Genomic DNA, 18,719 nt, shown 5'->3' with positions numbered 1-18,719 from the left:
ACAGGCAGTAAAAATTTATAGTCTCCAACGGAGGCTTAAAAGCGCAAACCAAGACATTTGGAAGACTGCAGAGGAGGACACTGAGCATCCATTTAGGAACAGCTTATTAAAGCGTCATGTATACCGAAACCCGATCCGTTCATTATCATTTTAAGTAGACAATGCCGTGTTCATGAGGAGTTTAGGTTGTAAGATGAAGTCTTCTACTGGTAGAAAAAGAAAGCAATAATAGCTGCAGGGCACCGGGCACATGCCGGAACCATAAACAGCGAATGAGATACAGGTATACCAAATTACCTTCCCGCGGGCTTTCAATCGATATTTCGAATGTCTGACTTGTGTGTTATTCCGTTATGCTGGCCTGCTTGTACGGATATGTAGTCTGGAATCCTAGACCAGGGCTTTGCATGCACAACATCCATGTTGGGCTGACTAGACCAGATCAGCAGGAACATATCTGGTACCACAGATCTATAGAAGTCTGGCAGACGTTGCAGGGGATTAGAGATAGCACTACCAAAGGGCCGGATTAGCCACCCATGGCAGACGCTATGTCAGATTTCCTCGCAGAACAACGAAGCGAAGAAGCTGCGGCAGAAAACCCATCGTGGTCCGATTAGTTAGTCATGCAGAGTTTGGCTTACAACAACCAATGAAAGGCCTCGGAGGGCCGCGATTCCAAACTCCAGATCATAGATCAGCTCCCGCATCCTGGGCGATCAGAAGCCCACAATGCTTCAGATCTGTGCAACCTCACGAGCCACATTCTTCTCACTACATAGCTTTAGCTCACCCAATGCGAACGCTGGACGATCGTCCAGGGGCTGACCGCATGGCTTCAAACAAACCTTGCCAAGGGAACGGAGCATCTCCAGAACCCTTGTCGTAAGGAACGGCGGAGGTCCCGCTCCGGAATTCAAGGGTCCTCCAAAATTGTAGCAGCAGAGCAGCTAATAGGGGAGCTAGAGGGGTCGAGCAGCGAAATAAGAATGCGTGTGATGTCTCTTTAGGTGTACGTACAGCGATGACCTCGTTATGTACGTACCGAACGTGGTTCCCGATCGTGGGGGAAAGGCAACGTCCCGAAGATCGAGCGGGAATAAGAGACAATATCAGAGTCGAGACCCTCAATCGAGCCTGTGGGTTGCTGACTTATGGCATAGTGGGTATAGTGATACACCAAAAAGAGCAATTGTGCTTCGTGTCAACTCAGTAGTCTGTGGCACAGGAGATAAAGACAAGGCGTACGAGTAATAGATTGTGAACGACATGACGGTGATTCAGCGTATTGTTTATGCTTCTCTGGATCCGGCCAAGTAGACAGCGTACATAAGAAAATCAGGGAGGCTAATCAAGAAGACTAACACGGAATCTTAGCTATCCGTTGCAAGTGCTTCAATGATCGCATGTGTACCGTGAAAGCTACCACTAGCCTCATGGGGCCGTCCCGAAATACCATGGAGGGTATTGCAATGCTCAGGTGTGGAAGCACGAGCTAAGATTGCCGTGGGCTGGATTGATAGACAAGATCTCAAACTCCTTTGAAAAGGCAACACCAAAGATCCAAGGCACAACCCGCGATCCTTCATGTTCAACGGGTACAATTGGCATTGGCCACAGCATCTCCATGTCTGACACCTGACGATGGCCTCGAACGAATCCACCACGGCCGAATGTGAATCGGCTTTGGTCAAGGGGGTGGCCAACTTCGATATCGAAACCAACGGGTGATCAACATGGAGATTGTTGCAAAGTCCCATCATCCGGAAATCGTGTTTAGGCATAAGAACGAGCCAAATCCTCGATAATGGAGCATGCTGTGTCTGTTTCAGGGACTCTGATCGACATATGAATGCAGGTATCAACCTTCCAACGCCAAGGGATCTAAACCATCGCGTTCCCTAAGCAAGTAGGTCGATTGGATGCTGTCGAGACCCTAGCCCTCTTTGTTCAAGCATGACCACCATCGATCCCTAGCCACTCCTGCACGAAGGGTCGTCCCGTGGAGTTCGATCCAAGCTAACACTGCGCTTCTTCGAGATCGAGAAGACTTGGAGCGTTAAACTATCCAATCACAGCGATTTCGGTCGCTAGATCCGAACAGAGTTGTGGCGAGACGCGCGAGAAGTGACATTTGCCACTCGATATCGGGCTTTTTTCATCGTCTTGAGAATTCGATATTGTGATCTCGAAATTTGGCATGGTATTGCCACGGAAAAAGATTGTTTAGGGTGTGCCTATCCTGGCCCAAGATGCATTTTTGGTGTTGCGGGAACTTTCCCCTGTCCTTGAAGACTAGCCTGGGCATTTGCGGAGAATCATCGGGCTAGAAATCATTTTATCAATTCATGATCCAAGTCTCGTGACCTTTGAATACCGGGAAGCTTGGTAAACCTTAATTTCATGGCATCAATAGAATTCTTGATTCGTGTCCTTGACCGCGTATTGCGAGAGATCAAGGAAAACAAGGCTTCTGCCAAAGAACCTGTTAGAAACTGCTTCAAGCAGGGTCTCGGGGTGCCTGATTTTGAAAGGACCCTGAAATTTCTCACTGGGATCGACGTCACACTGGGAGTGATCTGCAAAACAGAGCCTCAGTATGGCAGCTGACGGGTGTAAAGGGTATCAGCTCATATTTCAAGCAGAAAAGACCACCATCTCATTATCTTTTGGAATATGCTGGAAAAGTGTGAGGTGCGGCAAACAGCAACTGCAGTAAAGAAGAATACAGTAGAATCGTTGGAGAAGCGTCTGGGCTTCTGGCCAGCTGGGTAGGGGGTTGCACGGGTTCACGAGGCTTTCAGGGATTAGGTACGCGTGGATACCAGAGAGGTCCGGCTCCCCGCGAGTCGTGCCCAGACAATGTCTATAAGGAGAAGATATCGTGAGAAAGATCATGGTTAGGGAGGGCCTCCACTGCCAGATAAAGCTGCAGGAAAGATATCACTAAGAAGTGAGATATAAATGTTGCTTTCAATCGTGATATTGAATTGTGATTAATAGGAGCAAGTTCGCTTATTGCTGGGTGGCTGGAGATCATTTACCAGGAAGAGCTGAGTCGGGTATAAAGTGGGTGGTGACCAGGAGTAACCTCCGAGGGAGTATCGTTTTCCGTTTTCCGCAGGCAGAGCACATGTCTTACTGTCCCCTGGGTGGGGTTACATTAAAGTAAAAAGAGGGCATCTGCTACTTGAGTATGGATCGAACCATTTGAAATTGGGACCCGTGGAAATTTGAAGCCCTTTTCAAGATTTAGAATTAGGTAGGCATCACATTTAACAAAAGCACGTGTTTCGGCAGTTCTTTAATGTTTCTATCATCAATGAAGGCTGCATCCATGTCACTTTGTGACTTTATCGGTAGCGAGGGAAAGTAAGTTCCGGTGCGCCGTTTCGTGTTGCAGGAGGAGTCTGCCTGGGTCTGGAAGCAAGCCAAAAATGCCTTGATTACAGCACCGATGACAGACAAAAATCAAGATCAGTAGCGGGCATCCGACGCTACGTGTGAAAGAAAACATGGCTATTCTTTCCACGGAATTAGTACGCGAGCTACCGGCCCTGTTTTCTTTCCAGTGCGGTTTGCATCGTCATTGGCTGAGAAGTTCTCTGCTAGCCCCCGCACTCAGACAATGTCGGGGCGTAAGCGAGGTGACAAAGTGGCGGGGCGTGAGCTTAACAAGCCTCATCAACGACCCTGAACGGCTGCTTGGGAAACATACTCGCAAGAAGCAAGAGCAGGTTGGCGTGTTTTACCGAAAAAGGGGTCTACATATAGTACTCTCACACCCATTGCGCTGCGCTAGTCGAACCCGTTAGAGGGGGTCCCTGCTTTTGGCTTTTTCTGGGTCCGATGGTCTCTGATCCCTATGCTTCTCCAGCGACTTGGAAATCGGAGCAATGAGGGTGCGATCTGACCTTCTAGCTCTTGCATCCTCGTCCCAACCTGGCAAATCCTCACTCAGCCCTTCCTTTCGCCGCCTTGCGATGCCGCTGTGACGCCGCCGCTATGCACCGGGAGTCGGGTGCCCTGGCACTGAGGTGGTTCTGGTTCTGGGCCTGGCGGGCATGCTTCAAGTTGGTTTGGCTCTACCGTACCCAAAACTCTTGCTACTGCTGGTGGAGGCCCTGAATGCCTTCCTCTTTCTCTGCCCACTGCCACTGTCAAGATTTGCCTCCCAAACTTGCCATCCGTCTCCAGCCTTAAGGAGACTGCTCTGTTAAGTATCCATCCACGACGGTCTTTCCGACTTGTGGCTTGTTTACCCTTTTTATTCTTTTGACTTGACTCCGAGCTTTCTCAGACTCGGCTTTGCTTGCATTCGCATTCTATCCATACCACACCACACCCAAACTCTCTTCCAGAGCAGACCTCTTTTCTCCCCCTCACTGCCGTTGTGGGACGGCTGCTTGCTGCTCTCTTATTAATTCTAACTCCCTCACACCCCGTCAGCTTCAGTGCCACCGGAGTGCCACCCTGAGCAACCCTGGTCTATTCATATATCGGCCGTTGGAATACCAGACTCCACCACTTCTTCTTTTAAAAAGACATTTCGGTCTCTGGAAACTTGTCTGTGTGGCTTCGCTGTTGCGGAAAGCCCCTACTTCTCCTTACGGCATTTCCAACGACGACAACCTGATACGATCGGCATCGGCCATCACTTCATACGCGCCTGTCTACGAATCGCCAACACAACAATCTTGGAACGATTCGAAATTTGAAATCCAAACAAAAACTGACAACAGCTTGCTCTTCAAACATTCGACTTGTTCAATCGCCGCACGATATTCAATCGTAATCGACAATACGACTGTCTTGGCATTTTCAGATTCGTCGATTTTGATCACCAAATTGAGCTTACAAGAGCTACGTTGAGTCTGGTCAAGCAGCGACACCCAAACGCTTGCGATACTACGAGTGGATGCGACAACTTTGTGGCCCAACTTGATTGTGGAGAGAAAGCTTTAATTCCAACTGTTCGAGACTCGCGACAGCGAAATACAAGCATTTGGGAAACATCTCCATCGACAGATCGTTCAATCGGAAAAAAATTGGGGATTTTCTAAAACCCTGAATTTAAAGGGTTTAATTGTTTTGAATTGATTTTCAGCAAAGGTAAGTGTCCTAGAAACACCCGGCATTTTCCCTCTTTGAGACCGTGTAACTGGTCTATCATCACCTTTCGTCATTTGGCGATGAAGCACCGATCGATCGATCCCTCGACCCCCAACAGCCAATAGCAGCCCGCCTCAGTCGCTTGCGAGAACCCTCATTGCTCATACCCGACATCATCTTGTTGTTTTTGTTAATGGATGAACTATGCTAATAAGTCCCCTGACGTCCAGGCTCTCAGCTCGCTGCAAAGTGCTTCAAGGCTCTACGTCACGGATCGTCGGACCCTGGCGTTTATACTAGGACACATCTCGACGACCATTTTCTACGACATGCTCACTGCCTCACACTACAGGAAATGCTAAATTGTCCATCGATATTTCATACCTGAATTATATGAAAGACAATGCCACTCAACCAAAATACTTCACACGGAACGCAACCGCCGCCGTCTTCTTCCAAGACCGGCCACCCGCTCCCCCGACGAGCATCACCAGCGAACTCGGTCACTCTTCGTCATCACCGATTAGCACGCGATGCATCACTCAAGGCTAGTCAGGGCTCAGGGCCCGCTGTCAAGACGACAACAACAACATCACCTCGCCGTAATTCATCAGGTGACAGCAACGAGACCGGCCAAAGCGATCCCAACACATGGTTTGATCAATCGAACCAGAACCCAACAGCCACATTCGACAGCAATGTTATGGAAGGTAAGCGATTAGAATTACAGGAAGAGAACAAACAACATATTGACTCCATCGACAGTCGATCCTCCTTTCTTTCAAAAAGAATCCGACTCCTCAAACGAAGATAAACCATATTATAACCACCACCAGCTTGCACCCCCCAAGCTCACAGCAGCACACAGCAGCAGTGCAGACGATTACCGAAGCGTCATCGATGACCTCACGGTAGAGATTCAAAAACTTCGAGAGGAGCTTAAGCGTTACAAGAACACTGGTCCAGATATGCTTCGGAAAGAGAAATTGTTCGAGATCAAGTGTCATGGCCTGCCCAAAAAGAAGAAGAGAGAACTCGAGGCTACGCTTCGAGATTTCGCGGCCAGTCTCGACGGATCTCCTGATGCATCGTCGACACAGAACAAGAAGAAATCTCGCCATGCTAACCGCGATAATATGTACTCAGGATCCGGATCCAAGCATGCATCGTCGTCTTCAGGCTCCAACTTTCGCCCAGCCGACTCAGCCTACGCCTCTATGTCCACCGGCGCCAAGTCGTCGGGAACTTCTTTAAGTCGTCCCAGCATGGGCTCGCAGGCTAAGTCGTCAGAGGCAGTCGAGAATTATCTACGCGATATTCCCGAGGGATTATATCCACGACACATGATTATGACCGACAAAGAGAGAAAGAAGCTTGTTGTTCGTCGATTGGAACAGTTGTTCACAGGCAAGATCGGCGGCCGCCATGTGGTGAAGAAGCAGCCTGTGCAGCCTAGTGGCAGTTCTGCTGCTCTAGCGCCTGTTGTTGCGGACACACAACCAAACGCTACTAATGCTTCGAACTCTTTGGTTCACGAACCTCCTACGTTGCAAACCGGCGGCAAAGAAGCAACAAGAGAGGCTCGAATTCTTCCCACCGAACAGCAATCCGGTCACTCTGGTAAAAAGAGCAGATCTGCTGATAACGGCTCTGCATCGAATTCCAATGGAGACAACACCGAATCTGGCGGCAACGGCAACAGCACTGGCTCAGGCACAAACCCCTCCCCTCCAATGACAACCCTACCTGAGCAACGGCCCACACGACCCCGAGATTTAGATCCCGACCGTGCCCAAGTGCCGGCTGAGAACATGGATTATATCCGGCATCTCGGTTTAGTGCCACCAGAATTGTTAGCAGAGCAGTATAATCACGATGTTCACCCTGACGCCGAGGGATGGGTTTACCTGAATTTATTATGCAATCTGGCTCAGCTCCATATGATTAACGTCACACCCGATTTCGTTCGTTCTGCTGTCACAGGCATGAGCACGAAATTCCAATTGTCACCCGATGGCCGCAAAATTCGATGGCGTGGTGGAACCGAGGGAACCAGGTTCAGCAGCGATAGCTCTGGATATAACTCTCAGAAGAGCCCCTCAACAGACGACACCGAAGACGGATCGGAGAACAAGCGTAAGCGTCAGAAGACAGGCCGCTCTACAGGCGATGAGTTCCAGTCAGGGAGCTCAAGCAAGAACGGTCTCAAGTATGACCCGCAACTTTGTGCTCCTTCCGAAAGTTTCCACTATAAGCCTTTGTTCGCGCAACAAGAATCATCAGGTGGCCAGACTTCGCTTGACGAGACTGTTTCGTCGTTTGGTCCCCCTGAGGAAAGCAACATTGGCGAATCAAGATGGGGACTTAGTGGCTCTGGTGCATCCAGTCGTAAGAAGCGTCGCCATGATGGTGCTATCATCTATTACAGTGGTGCTCCATTCTGCACAGATCTCTCTGGAGACCCTGGCGACATGTCACCCACTATCCAGATGAGGGCTGGTCAAACACAAACGGACAAGGATAACTTCAAGGTTCCCCCTTCGCCCCTCCGACGAACAGACTCTGGGTCATTCCTTAACTACCGACCACTGACTGATCGCGGGGTTTTGTCTAACCAGCAAAGCTCAGCCATGGAAATCGATAGCGAAGACCCACCAAGCCTGACAGACGATACCGACGACGCCAGCGATATTGATTTGGACTTCACCTGGAGCAACAATGCGCAATACATGCAGCATTACCCTCTTGAGCCTTGTGGTTTGGGAGGAGTTCTTCCAGAAGACCACTTCATGGTGGTTGTTTCCACGAAGAGACCCAAGCAAGATGATTTGTCTTCGGCAGTCATTGGCAGAACTAGCGAGACCACAGATGCTGTTGTTCGCCGCATGGAAACCATGACAACATCTTCTCCAAAGTTGGGCGTTTCGAAACCCATCCCCGTCACCGGTCCTCTACCCGTTGAGATCGAGTACATGTCAGGCCGCATCAAGCGACTGACACCGGTCTCTCTGCCACCTCCTGCCATTTTCTTCCCACCATTCAGTCCTAGCGAGTCCACTGCCGACGATGACGATGATGTTTCGGATGATCTTGATATGTCTCAGTCACTGAGGGATCTTATGGGTCAGCGAACATTGCAACATCAGTCAGATGGTTATCCCGATGGCGTTGATCTTAGCAGTGGGGACGAAGAGGGTGATGAACCCGATGACTCGCCCAACCAGAACATCTACGCAGTCACTCGGGACCCAAAGGCACTGCCAAACCGTCCTCGACAAGCCGCCCGCCGTACCAGTAGCGCTGCTGCGGCTGCCGGCACTGCGCGGGGTGCAAGTAAGAGTAACAGCGCAAACCCGGCGCTATCACACGACGATAATAGTTCTGTTGCTACTGCTGGCGCGGCTGAGAGCGGCTACAGTAGCAGCGACGAAAGCTCCTAATCTCACACCTATCCAATATGTTTATAACATACATTTATTCTATATTTTACGATTTTTACTTGGTTACGTGGTTGCGTATGGAATGGAAAAAAAATATTTTTCTTCACATGTTTGTATAAGGTCAAGGAATGACTATGAATCTTTGTTTTCAAGGGAAGGTTGCATAACTCGCATTTAGCTTGGCGTTTAGAGAGAAAGGATCATGATTCCCTGGGTAATCTTTGTTATGAGATGAAGGGTTGCAAAATAGCGCAGGCCTAGGTATGGATTTTTCTGGATTCAATAAGGATGAAATACTTGTGATTCCGGCCTAGTTTTATATCAAGATACCAAATTTCAAGTTCAAACACTATCCTTTTTTCTTCATGATTGTTAGTGGTTCGCTGCCCGCGATGTATGCATCCAAAGAGCCAAGGCCTAATAAACGTCGGTTTAATACATTTGGTCTAAGTTTGTTACCATGAAAATTTAATGCACCGTAGTTAATGGGCTGTAACCTGTGATCTGCGCTCTGCTTGTGAGAGTATGCGTAAACACTCTTGCTATGTCACGTGAACAGATAATCACCCAACGTCCCTCCATGCCAGTCTAAGCTGACGTGATACGCAACCCATCGGTCTCCGACCTGCCTATCACGAAAGAGGATGTATCTTGCGACGACCCTAAGATCCGCTCTGCTCGGAGCATTGTTGAGTGTGTCATGCAAAGCTGAAGCTGTAAAGAATGTTGCTATTATTGGTTCGTACCTTGGCTCAACCGTGGAGGACAGGCTCTAGATCAACATCTCCTACAACTTGCTAGGGCGTTGCTGGTCAACCCTGTTCGTTTGAGATTTGACATAAACTGACCTTAAAATACAGGAGCTGGTGCTGCAGGGTCCTCGGCAGCATTTCATTTACAGGAATATGCTCTGAGAGAGGATGTTGCTATTAATATTACTGTCTTCGAGAAGACGGACCGCATTGGAGGTCGATCATTGACGGTCTCTGCCTACAATGACCCTTCTTTACCCATAGAGTTGGGAGCGTCCATCTTTGTCGGTGCCAATCCCATCCTCGTCAATGCGACTAGACGCTTCCAGCTCCCAGTCAGTGAGCCCCACCGACTTGAGGATGACGACATGACAGCCATCTGGGATGGTGCCAGTTTCGTATTCCAGACGACTGAGGGGTCTTGGGGAGGATGGGATCTGGCTAAGATGTTTTGGAGGTACGGCCTATCACCTTACAAGGTCAAGAAGCTTGTGGATGGCATGATCGGAGAGTTCCTGAAGCTCTATGAAGACCCATACTTCCCTTTCAGATCACTTTCGCAACGATCAGAGCAGTTGGGCTTGAACCGAATGACTAGTCTTACAGGAGAGCAGGTCCTTAAAGAAGCTGTAAGTGTCCTCGTCTTGGATTGTGAATTGTCAGACAGCTAATGATGGCGTAGAACATTGATCCCCGTTTCGCCCGTGAGATCTTACAGGTTGCCACGCGAGTCAACTATGCCTCCAACTTGGCTTACATCCATGGATTGGAGACTCTGGTGGGTTTCACACTTTACTTCTCCCTAGCTTCAATATTAACTGAAGAATAGGTCTCATTAGCGACGGACAATGCTATGTCTGTTGAAACAGGTAACTGGCGTATCTTCGAGGAAATGATATTGGATAGTGGAGCTGCTGTCTACCGTAATGTGACAGTGGCCTCTATCGAACAGTCCAAGCAAGAGACACAGTCATCCTCGCCATCCAAATACGTCATTGCAACTGAAGATGCTCACTCAAAGGACGATGCTGTCAGCCATTATGGTGTTGAGTTCGATAACATCATCATTGCCAACCCATGGCAGTTTAGCAACATCAAGGCTGGAGAGGGTGTTCTTGATCGCGAAATCGATGAGATCCCTTATACCAAGCTTCATGTTACATTGTTTGCATCGCCTTTGGAATTGAACCCTGAATTCTTTGGCCTCAAGCCCGGAAGCAAGGCACCCGCCACCGTCTACACGACCCTGGCTGAGGGCGAGGAAGCAGGACAGGGAGCAGATGGCGTTGGCCGTACTGGGTTCTACTCTATCAGCACGCTGAAGTATCTCGTCAACCCTAAGACCGGCCAGAAAGAACGTGTCTATAAGATCTTCTCGCCCAAGGCCGTCACCGCCGACTTCCTCACCCGTATCCTGGGCACTGAGATTCCCGAGTCAGTCGTCTCTGGTAAGGAGCAGGACATGTCTGGGCCCATCTCGTGGTATTACCCTCACTCCTTTTACTCTTATCCTATTGAGCTTCCTCGTGTCACATTTGAGGACCCTGTCATTGGTAAGGGTGTATACTACACTTCTGGTATTGAGAGCTTCATATCATGCATGGAGACCAGCGCCTTGATGGGTAGGAACGTGGCTCGACTTGTTATCGACGAATTTGCCGGGATTTCTCACCCAGATGACACCTTTGTTGCCGTTGATGATAAGAGACCCTTGGAGCAAGAGGTGGAAGGTATGAAAGTCCAGGTTGAAAATGAGCTCTAATTACTGCTGATCTAGTATTATCTTCATTCCTTGCTTCTGACTTCTTGTTTTGCTTTTTGGGTATTTACCATGCCTCACAATCGTTTGTTATTTAAAGCCATATGCTCCGTATAAGATACATGATCGGGAAATTGCATACTTTGTCAACTCTTCTAATTGACGTATCTATTCTTGAGCCTTAAACAGTTAATCTGTTGCAGGATTTGAGACTGATCACTAGACATTGTCATCTGGGCAAAAGAATCTTGTTGAATAGACAACGACAGTGAAGCAATCTCCACATATGAAACCGTCACCAAGTTTCCCCACTGCCGTACGCCTTAGCCTCTCTCTAGATTGTGAAGGTGAAAGAAAAGTTGGACAGAGATAGGTGAGAGTTTAGCGGCTTTGTGGTAAGCCTGTTCCTCATATTTTTTGAACCTTAACCTACACGACGGCCTGGCTGTGGCGCATGTCAATCGTGGCAAAAACGACCCCTCCTTCACCCCTCCAACCAAGGCTAAATAAAGTACACAAAGAGAAAAAAGGTGTGAAACAACAGTCTTTTTTCCTACCAGTACTTCCTTCCTTGTTATGACGCAGTTTGTTCCCTTTGCACACGCTCTCGGTTGATCTTGCCCCTAAGCTATTGGACCAGTCAAATCTGACGTTAGGTGCTGTCAAAGCTGCACTTTCCCTTCCATCAGCCTGTCACAAGACAAGCAAAAGACTAAAGGAAAGAGCCAGTAGCGATCGAGAAGGAGCCTGACTGCCTACCTGCCTGATTCTACCCGCTCCTGCCCTGGTGTCTTATCGTCACGTCACAGCTTTTTATTAGTTCATCGTTCGCCGATATAGCATCGTCGACTTTCCCACTTTCACTTATCTTTTTCTCCATCTTCAAAGTTAGGGAAATCGCATCCGCGCTGAAGCTTCGGATTCAGAGCCCGACAACTGCCCAAGTGTTGAACCACGCACTTACGACCTTCTCTTTCCCCGTTTCTTTCTTCTGCCTTCAAACGCCAGGATCAGCATGTTCGCCCTACGAGGAAGTAAGTAATTGCCCCGCAGCATCCCTACCTCTTCTGCCTCCAACCCAACCAACAAACAACTACACCTCCAGCTCAAAGAGAAGAGTGGTCTAGATATTGGGTTTCAGCCTGCCACTTCCTTGTTCACACCATCGTCTCTTTCTCAACTTCTCATATAAAACCCCAGACCGACTAACGTTCTTCTACTTCTAGTCGGCAAGCTTATCTTTGGCTCAAGCGCACAAGAGACCTTGATCGAGCTTCCCCAAGGCCAGCTCTACCTAGTTCGACCCCTATCGCCCAAGGGCTACTCCGAACTCATCTTTCGAGATTCAGCCATCCGCATCCGTCGCACCAACCAAGAATTCCAATACCAACTCGTTGTACAGCGTGTCTTTGAAGAGGGCGAAGCTGAACTTCTTGCTGAGGAGGAAGGCGAAGACGCAGAGATCGACGCCCTTGCATCCGAGAAAGACGAGAAGACCTTCCTTCTAGACGAAGCTTTATCCTTCCGTTTCGAGATTCGAGAGACTGGTGACAAGGTCCTAGCCTGGAAAGACCTCAGCGGCGACACCGGTGATCTCTTCCAGTTTGTTTGCGACTCATCCGTGACCTCTGCGCAAGTACAGCAGTTCGTCCGAGTCGCTCAAGAGTGTCAATACGAACGCAAGTACCGTAAAGCAAGCTCTACTGCTGCAGAGGCCGACCTCGAGCAATTCGAATTCGAGGAGGAAGACCCTATTCCACCCGCAAGCCCCCTTCACAGTCCCACACTTGCTCGGTCTATCGAGTCTGTCGACGATATGTTGTCCAAGACCACCGCCAATTCTGCTGCAAAGCGTGCCCCGGAGGTTGCTCCGGAAGTTGTTCCCGAGCAGGAGATTGAGCCACAGGTCTTGACCGGACCCGATGCAAACAACCCCCCTGAAGCCCTAGAAATTTATGCTGCTGTTACTGCAGAGCTTCATGTGTTTGATCCTCAGCCTGGGCATTTTGCTCTTGTCGATGATTCTGTTATTGCTCAGGTCTCGGAAACTGGAAAATGGGAGTATTGGCTCCAGGTCGAGTCCAGCGCCAAGGCGTACCTGGGCACTCCTGTTGTCCCAGACTTCAACCCTGTATTTGATTTCGAATACCTCTCTTTTGTTTTCAACCACTTCAGCAACGACGGAACCGCGCGGTCCTGGCTACTCCGGTTCAAGGATCAGCCTACACTCGAGAAGTTCCAGGAAGCGATCATGCAGGCTATATGGGAGCAGCTCAATGAGACCAAATGGCAAAAGATGCAAGACAAGGAGCGCGAATACGTTCTCGATGCTTTTGGCGATCTGACAATGGAAGACGCCCCTGAAACCGAGGAGGAAGAAGAAGAGGAAGAGGAGGAGGAGGAGCTCGAGGATGACCGTGCCCGGGATGAACAATACGACAGTGATGAAGAGAATGACAGCAGCTTCCCCAAGAATGCTGACGGCGAGGTCAACTCTCAACTGGCAGTCGGTTACAAGCACGACCGCTCGTTTGTTGTCCGGGGCTCGAAGATTGGTGTTTTCAAGCACACGCCTAACAATCACCTTGAATTTTCTACCAACATTTCGAAGGTCACCACTCCATCAGGCAAACTGATGAATCCCAAGAAGGTTATGTTGCACAGCGAGGATCGCGATCTCATTTTGCAAAATGAGATTGATCCTAACAAGCTTTACCGTATGGATTTGGAATATGGAAAGGTTGTGGACGAGTGGAACGTCCATGACGATATTCCTGTCGTCACATTCGCACCCGAGAACAAGTTTGCACAAATGACGTCTGAGCAGACCTTCCTGGGTGTCTCAAACAACGCCCTGTACCGCGTTGATCCTCGACTGTCAGGAAACAAACTTGTAGATGCAGAGATGAAACAGTACGCATCTAAGAATGACTTCTCAGCCCTTGCGACAACCGAAAAGGGCTACATTGCTGTCGCTAGCAACAAGGGAGATATCCGACTCTTTGATCGTCTTGGCATCCGAGCTAAGACCCAACTTCCTGCTCTGGGTGACCCGATTACCGGCATTGATGTCTCTGCCGACGGTCGATGGATTCTGGGCACCACCAAAAACTACATTCTCCTTGTTGATGCTCAGCAAAAGTCTGGCAAGAACGAAGGCAAGCTCGGATTCGAGAAGGCGTTCGCGGCCACCGATAAGCCTCATCCTCGACGACTTGCACTGACCCCCGAGCACGTTGCTCAGTTCTATCATGAAACTGGCAAGCCCGTTGACTTCACCCCTGCGAAGTTTAACACTGGCGAAGGCGCTGAAGAAACAAGTATTATCACCGCCACGGGTCCTTACATCATTGAATGGAACTTGAAGCGAATCCTCCGCGGCATGAAGGCTGCGTACAAGATCAAGCGTTATGAGGAGGAAGTCAAGGCTGATGACTTCAAATACGGCTCAGACAAGAATGTCATCGTCGCATTGCCCAACGAAGTTAACATGGTCGCGAAGCAGAGTCTCAAGAAGCCAACCCGTGAGAGCATCATTGGTAATATCCGACTAGGTGATTCGCGCAGGGGTTCATCGCGTATTGGAAATCATGATAGTGGCAGATACAAGTTGGGTAAAGACGATATCGTCAATGCACCCTATTAAATGGGGTGATTAGGAACATGGCAAGTACATGCGCAGTAAGAGTCTGATCAAGGGAGTTATGTGGAATTTTGGGATTTGCAAGGCATAGGGTCACTTAAACCCTCTTGTTACTTTTTTAGATACCAGATGCAGATGCTTTAAGCATCGCAAACAATTCAGTTTATTTTCTTCACATCAACTTTCTCCACCACCAGTGATAAAACCTAGACTCACCATGTGGGATGTTTGCAGGAAAAGATGGTTGCTAAAAGATGCACGACTTCCGCTTGTGTATCTTAAGACGTCAGAAAAGTAGCTGGTGTCAACGCAATACAAGAAATGTACAGTCGAATACGGATTAGAGGACGACAGAGTCGTTGAATTTTGTTTATATAGTAAAAAGAACACTTAAAAGAGATGCCAAATCATGACCGCTTGAACCCAAACTCGTGAACTCGTCCTTTCATACCCATGCCCCATTGCTAATAACAACTTTTTATTGAGAAGGCTCCTCGCTCGTCTCGTTCTCCTTGTTCCCGTTGCCCGACAATAGTTCATCCGCCTTCTTCTCGAGTCCGGCAACGAGCTCTTGTGCTTTTTGCTCCAATCCGATCACTGCACCAGAAACGTTGCGCAGAGTCTTGGGCTGAGAACCCTCAGCACTAAGACGGGTCATCTCAGCAACGAAGCTGGCACCCCACCAAGCGCTTGTGTACTTGAAGACATAACGCTCGAGCTTCTTATAGTTGGCCTCTCGTTGCTCGGGGCTCATCGTGACGGCGTCGTGAAGGGCATTGGCAAGCTCCTCTGTGTTCCAGGGGTTGACGATAAGACTGCCATTGAGAGATTGAGCAGCACCAGTGAATTCACTAAGAATCATAACACCGTGGTTCTTTTGTTGTGTTGCGATGTACTCGTAAGAAACAAGGTTCATACCGTCACGAGTAGATGAAACCAGGCAGACATCAGAAACGGCGTACAGAGCAGTGAGCTCATCGAAGTTGACGGACTGGTGGAGGAAATGGATGGGCATAAACTCGATGGTACCGAACTTTCCGTTGATGCGACCAACCAGCTCGTTGACAACAGCACGAAGATTCTGATACTCTTCGACATCTTGTCGCGAAGGCACGGCGACCTGAACCAGAACAATCTTGCCGATCCATTCTGGGTGCTCAGTGAGGAACACCTCAAGAGCGTGCAACTTCTGAGGAACGCCCTTGATATAATCCAAGCGATCAACACCAACAACGAGCTTGACGCCCTCGAACTTGCGGCTGAGAGCAGCAATGCGTTCCTGCACCTTGGGCTTCTTCAGTCCTTCGACGAAGTTCTCAGGGTCGATTCCGATAGGGAAAGCACCGACTGTCACAAAGCGACCATTCCAGTCAACGCCGTTGGGGGTCGTAGGACACTCGAGAATGCGAGAGCAACTGCTAAGGAAGTGGCGAGCGTAGTCGTATGTGTGGAAACCGATAAGATCACAGTCGAGGAGACCAGTAAGAAGCGCCTCTCGTACAGGCAGAATTCGGTAGATCTCACTGCTGGGGAATGGTGTGTGAAGGAAGAAACCAATCTTGACGTTCTTCTTTGAGTTGCCAATCTCCTCACGAAGCATTTGAGGGAGCAGCATCAGATGGTAGTCGTGGACCCAAATAAGGTCACCGTCCTGAACATCTTTGATAACGGTCTTGGCGAAGAGGCGGTTGACTTCTTGATATGCGGCCCAGGCGGACTCGTCGAATGTGATCTCACCAGGGTGGTAATGGAAAAGAGGCCAGAGGATCGAGTCTGAAGATATTCTGTTAGAGACGCATGGCTAGGGGTCAGAAAAGCACCACTTACTTGAGAAACCATTGTAGTGTCTGTCGGCAAGTTCGTCGTCGATAAAAACAGGGTGCGCGCCGTACTCGTCCTTTAGTCGTTGCTTCATGCCCTCGACTTCGTTGTCGGGGACCTCAAGACCAGGCCATCCGTACCACTGGAAGCTAGTGGTCTTGCTGAGACCGCTAAGTCCAGTGACAAGACCACCAGAAGACATGGAAAATGAATAGCTGCCATCTTCAGATCGCTTAATGGTAATAGGCAAGCGGTTAGAAAGTAGTAACAGGCGGCCTGGGGCGGCGTTGCCGTTCTCTCCAACGGTCTCTGGCATTTTGGCTGCACTGGAAGAAGGGATTCAAAGATGAAGCTCTGAAGATGAAGATGTCAAGAAAGAGAAAATGAGAGAGAGAAAGAAAAGGCTCGACTTCGGTGTGATCGGTGTCGTCGCGGCTCTTTGTCGATGGTCGATTCGATGCGATGGTCTGTGGAGGGGCAGGGAATTGACCTGGCAGCTGGCGCAAAGCCGAGAGGCGTAGATCCCCAGTAGACAGTGGGGTTTTGAATTTAGTGTAAGGAGCTTTGGGTTGTTGAGCAGCGGAACGATGACGCTATCGCGCGTAAGGTCAGTCGATTAATTGGAGAAGAGCGTGGTAAGCGGAGACGGTCGAGTATTTGAAGAATCAAGATTGATTGATGTCTATCAGTCAGATTTATCTGATGATAAGACACAAGGAATATGGCAGTTCTGAGAAAAAGAAGGAACAATGTGGAAAGGGAGAGACCGGTGAGGTCTTATAAAAGGTAATGGACGGAACGAGACAGAAGCTGGACAGAAAGAAACAGGCAAGTACATACAAGGACAAGGATGGGTCTGAGGGGATAAGAAAAAACGGCAAGTGAGGGGCATTTTTTGACATTTTAGGTGCCCGCAACCAGTCGTACCTTACCAAACAAGGTGTAACAATATTCACATGCACCTTGTTCTCAAAAGCCGTTGATGGTTTCAGGGCGATATAGACAAAAATACACTACGCTAAGCACCCAACCTGATATTTAGAGCCTCTTTCAGTGATAGTTATACTGCCTATATGCACCTGATCTGATCTGATTTGATCTCTTAATAACGAGCACAATGGTCTTCTCTCGTGATTTCTTTTGCCTCAACTCACGACAGCATTATCCCGCAAGCCGATACCTCCCGTTTCCCGGTTGACGTCTATTCGCTGAACATCGAGATCCGGGCCTTTTTCTTCAACCTGGCGAGTGGAGGGGGAGGCATTTATACGGCCCGGGCCATTATCACCAGAAGAACGACACCACATTATGCAAACACCAGACGCCTGTCACCCGGCCACGAGGTGCTGCACATTCATCGGCAGTAGCAGTCAGAAAGATCCAGATGCGAACAATTTCTCTCCACTTCTATGCGTCCAACTATTGGTGCTGGGACTATCTTGCAGCTCCCAAGATTTATTCCGGAGGACAGTCCGGAGGTGTTTCCGGAGACGGGATCGATTCATCGGCCACTACAACGGGGCCTCACGGGCATTGATTTTTGCGGTCTGCCTATTTTTAATAAGGTACAGAGCCTAAAATGACTGGCAACTAACAAAAACCGGTCAAGAAAGAGCTAGTCTCCACATGCGTGATTCAAAGCTTGATCTCAAACATCTGATCCAATAGTGACGCATGCAGGACAACCTTCTCTTCTTCTGTTTTCTATGTTGCAAAGCCCAACTTGTACTAGACTTTCCCAAGTGGACTTTGATATCACGCAAAAGCCAATCAGCCAATTGACAACAAGGGCACGACCATGTTTGTGTCTTGCTCAGGTTTGTTGGCCGGACCAGAACGTCCTGAGTATCTGCTATCTGCAAAAGAGCAAAAAGGAAAGTCCGAGAATGATGAAACTGGCGAGAGGACTTCGGAGTCACATTCATCCTCAGCTCTACCTAATTTATACCAGTAACTTGACTGGGCTGCAATGCTCCCTGCTACCAGTCTCAAATAGATGAGAAGTGCATACCCGTCGGCCCGGAAGCCGTGACCAAATCAGTTCGATGCATCTTTTGAATTGAATTTATTATAAAAGATTAAGTACTTGTGACTGTACCTTCCATTTCTCACTCGTACAATGATTTCCTGATGTGAATGCCCAATTTCTATCACTTGAGGGAGGTTGCTTTTATTCTAGCCATAGCAGTCAC

The 18,719-nt window shown here is 48.9% G+C and overlaps 4 protein-coding genes across 4 annotated transcripts; 3 read left to right on the top strand and 1 right to left on the bottom strand.

Moving 5' to 3' along the window:
• Nucleotides 1-5,799: 5,799 nt before the first annotated feature.
• B0J16DRAFT_332308 (frequency clock protein) lies at nt 5,800-8,983 on the top strand. The gene has a single exon (XM_046126699.1). It carries the CDS (start codon nt 6,081-6,083, stop codon nt 8,550-8,552), a length of 2,472 nt encoding a protein of 823 aa, XP_045986003.1. The 5' UTR covers nt 5,800-6,080; the 3' UTR covers nt 8,553-8,983.
• A 213-nt stretch (nt 8,984-9,196) lies between these two features.
• B0J16DRAFT_315784 (Prenylcysteine lyase-domain-containing protein) lies at nt 9,197-11,066 on the top strand (the record flags this gene model as incomplete). The annotated part of the gene is made up of 4 exons (XM_046125271.1): nt 9,197-9,290; nt 9,413-9,933; nt 9,987-10,082; nt 10,134-11,066. 4 exons carry the CDS (start codon nt 9,197-9,199, stop codon nt 11,064-11,066), a joined length of 1,644 nt encoding a protein of 547 aa, XP_045986002.1.
• A 1,012-nt stretch (nt 11,067-12,078) lies between these two features.
• Nucleotides 12,079-14,709, top strand: B0J16DRAFT_315783 (VID27 cytoplasmic protein-domain-containing protein; the record flags this gene model as incomplete). The annotated part of the gene is made up of 2 exons (XM_046125270.1): nt 12,079-12,097; nt 12,290-14,709. 2 exons carry the CDS (start codon nt 12,079-12,081, stop codon nt 14,707-14,709), a joined length of 2,439 nt encoding a protein of 812 aa, XP_045986001.1.
• Nucleotides 14,710-15,094: 385 nt separating this feature from the next.
• On the bottom strand, nt 15,095-17,032 carry B0J16DRAFT_53959 (glycosyl transferase). The gene is made up of 2 exons (XM_046134025.1): nt 16,534-17,032; nt 15,095-16,479 (listed from the first exon to the last, which is right to left on the bottom strand). The coding sequence occupies exons 1-2, from the start codon at nt 16,841-16,843 to the stop codon at nt 15,185-15,187; spliced, it is 1,605 nt and encodes a 534-aa protein (XP_045986000.1). The 5' UTR covers nt 16,844-17,032; the 3' UTR covers nt 15,095-15,184.
• Nucleotides 17,033-18,719: the final 1,687 nt, after the last annotated feature.

The sequence above is a fragment of the Fusarium flagelliforme genome (assembly GCF_020744385.1).
Source record: "Fusarium flagelliforme strain FIESC 12 MPI-CAGE-AA-0113 chromosome Unknown B0J16scaffold_2, whole genome shotgun sequence".
Taxonomy (NCBI): Eukaryota; Fungi; Ascomycota; class Sordariomycetes; order Hypocreales; family Nectriaceae; genus Fusarium; species Fusarium flagelliforme.
Note: the sequence above shows the minus strand (reverse complement) of the source record. Positions and strands in the feature narration are given on the sequence as shown.

Bases quoted from the DNA above. Each gene is read 5' to 3' on its own strand.
- B0J16DRAFT_53959 (XM_046134025.1), bottom strand. From the start codon at position 16,843: ATGCCAGAGACCGTTGGAGAGAACGGCAACGCCGCCCCAGGCCGCCTG. The intron at 16,480-16,533 runs GTAAGTGGTGCT...GAATATCTTCAG, and splicing joins ACACTACAATGGTTTCTCAA to ACTCGATCCTCTGGCCTCTT.
- B0J16DRAFT_332308 (XM_046126699.1), top strand. From the start codon at position 6,081: ATGCTTCGGAAAGAGAAATTGTTCGAGATCAAGTGTCATGGCCTGCCC.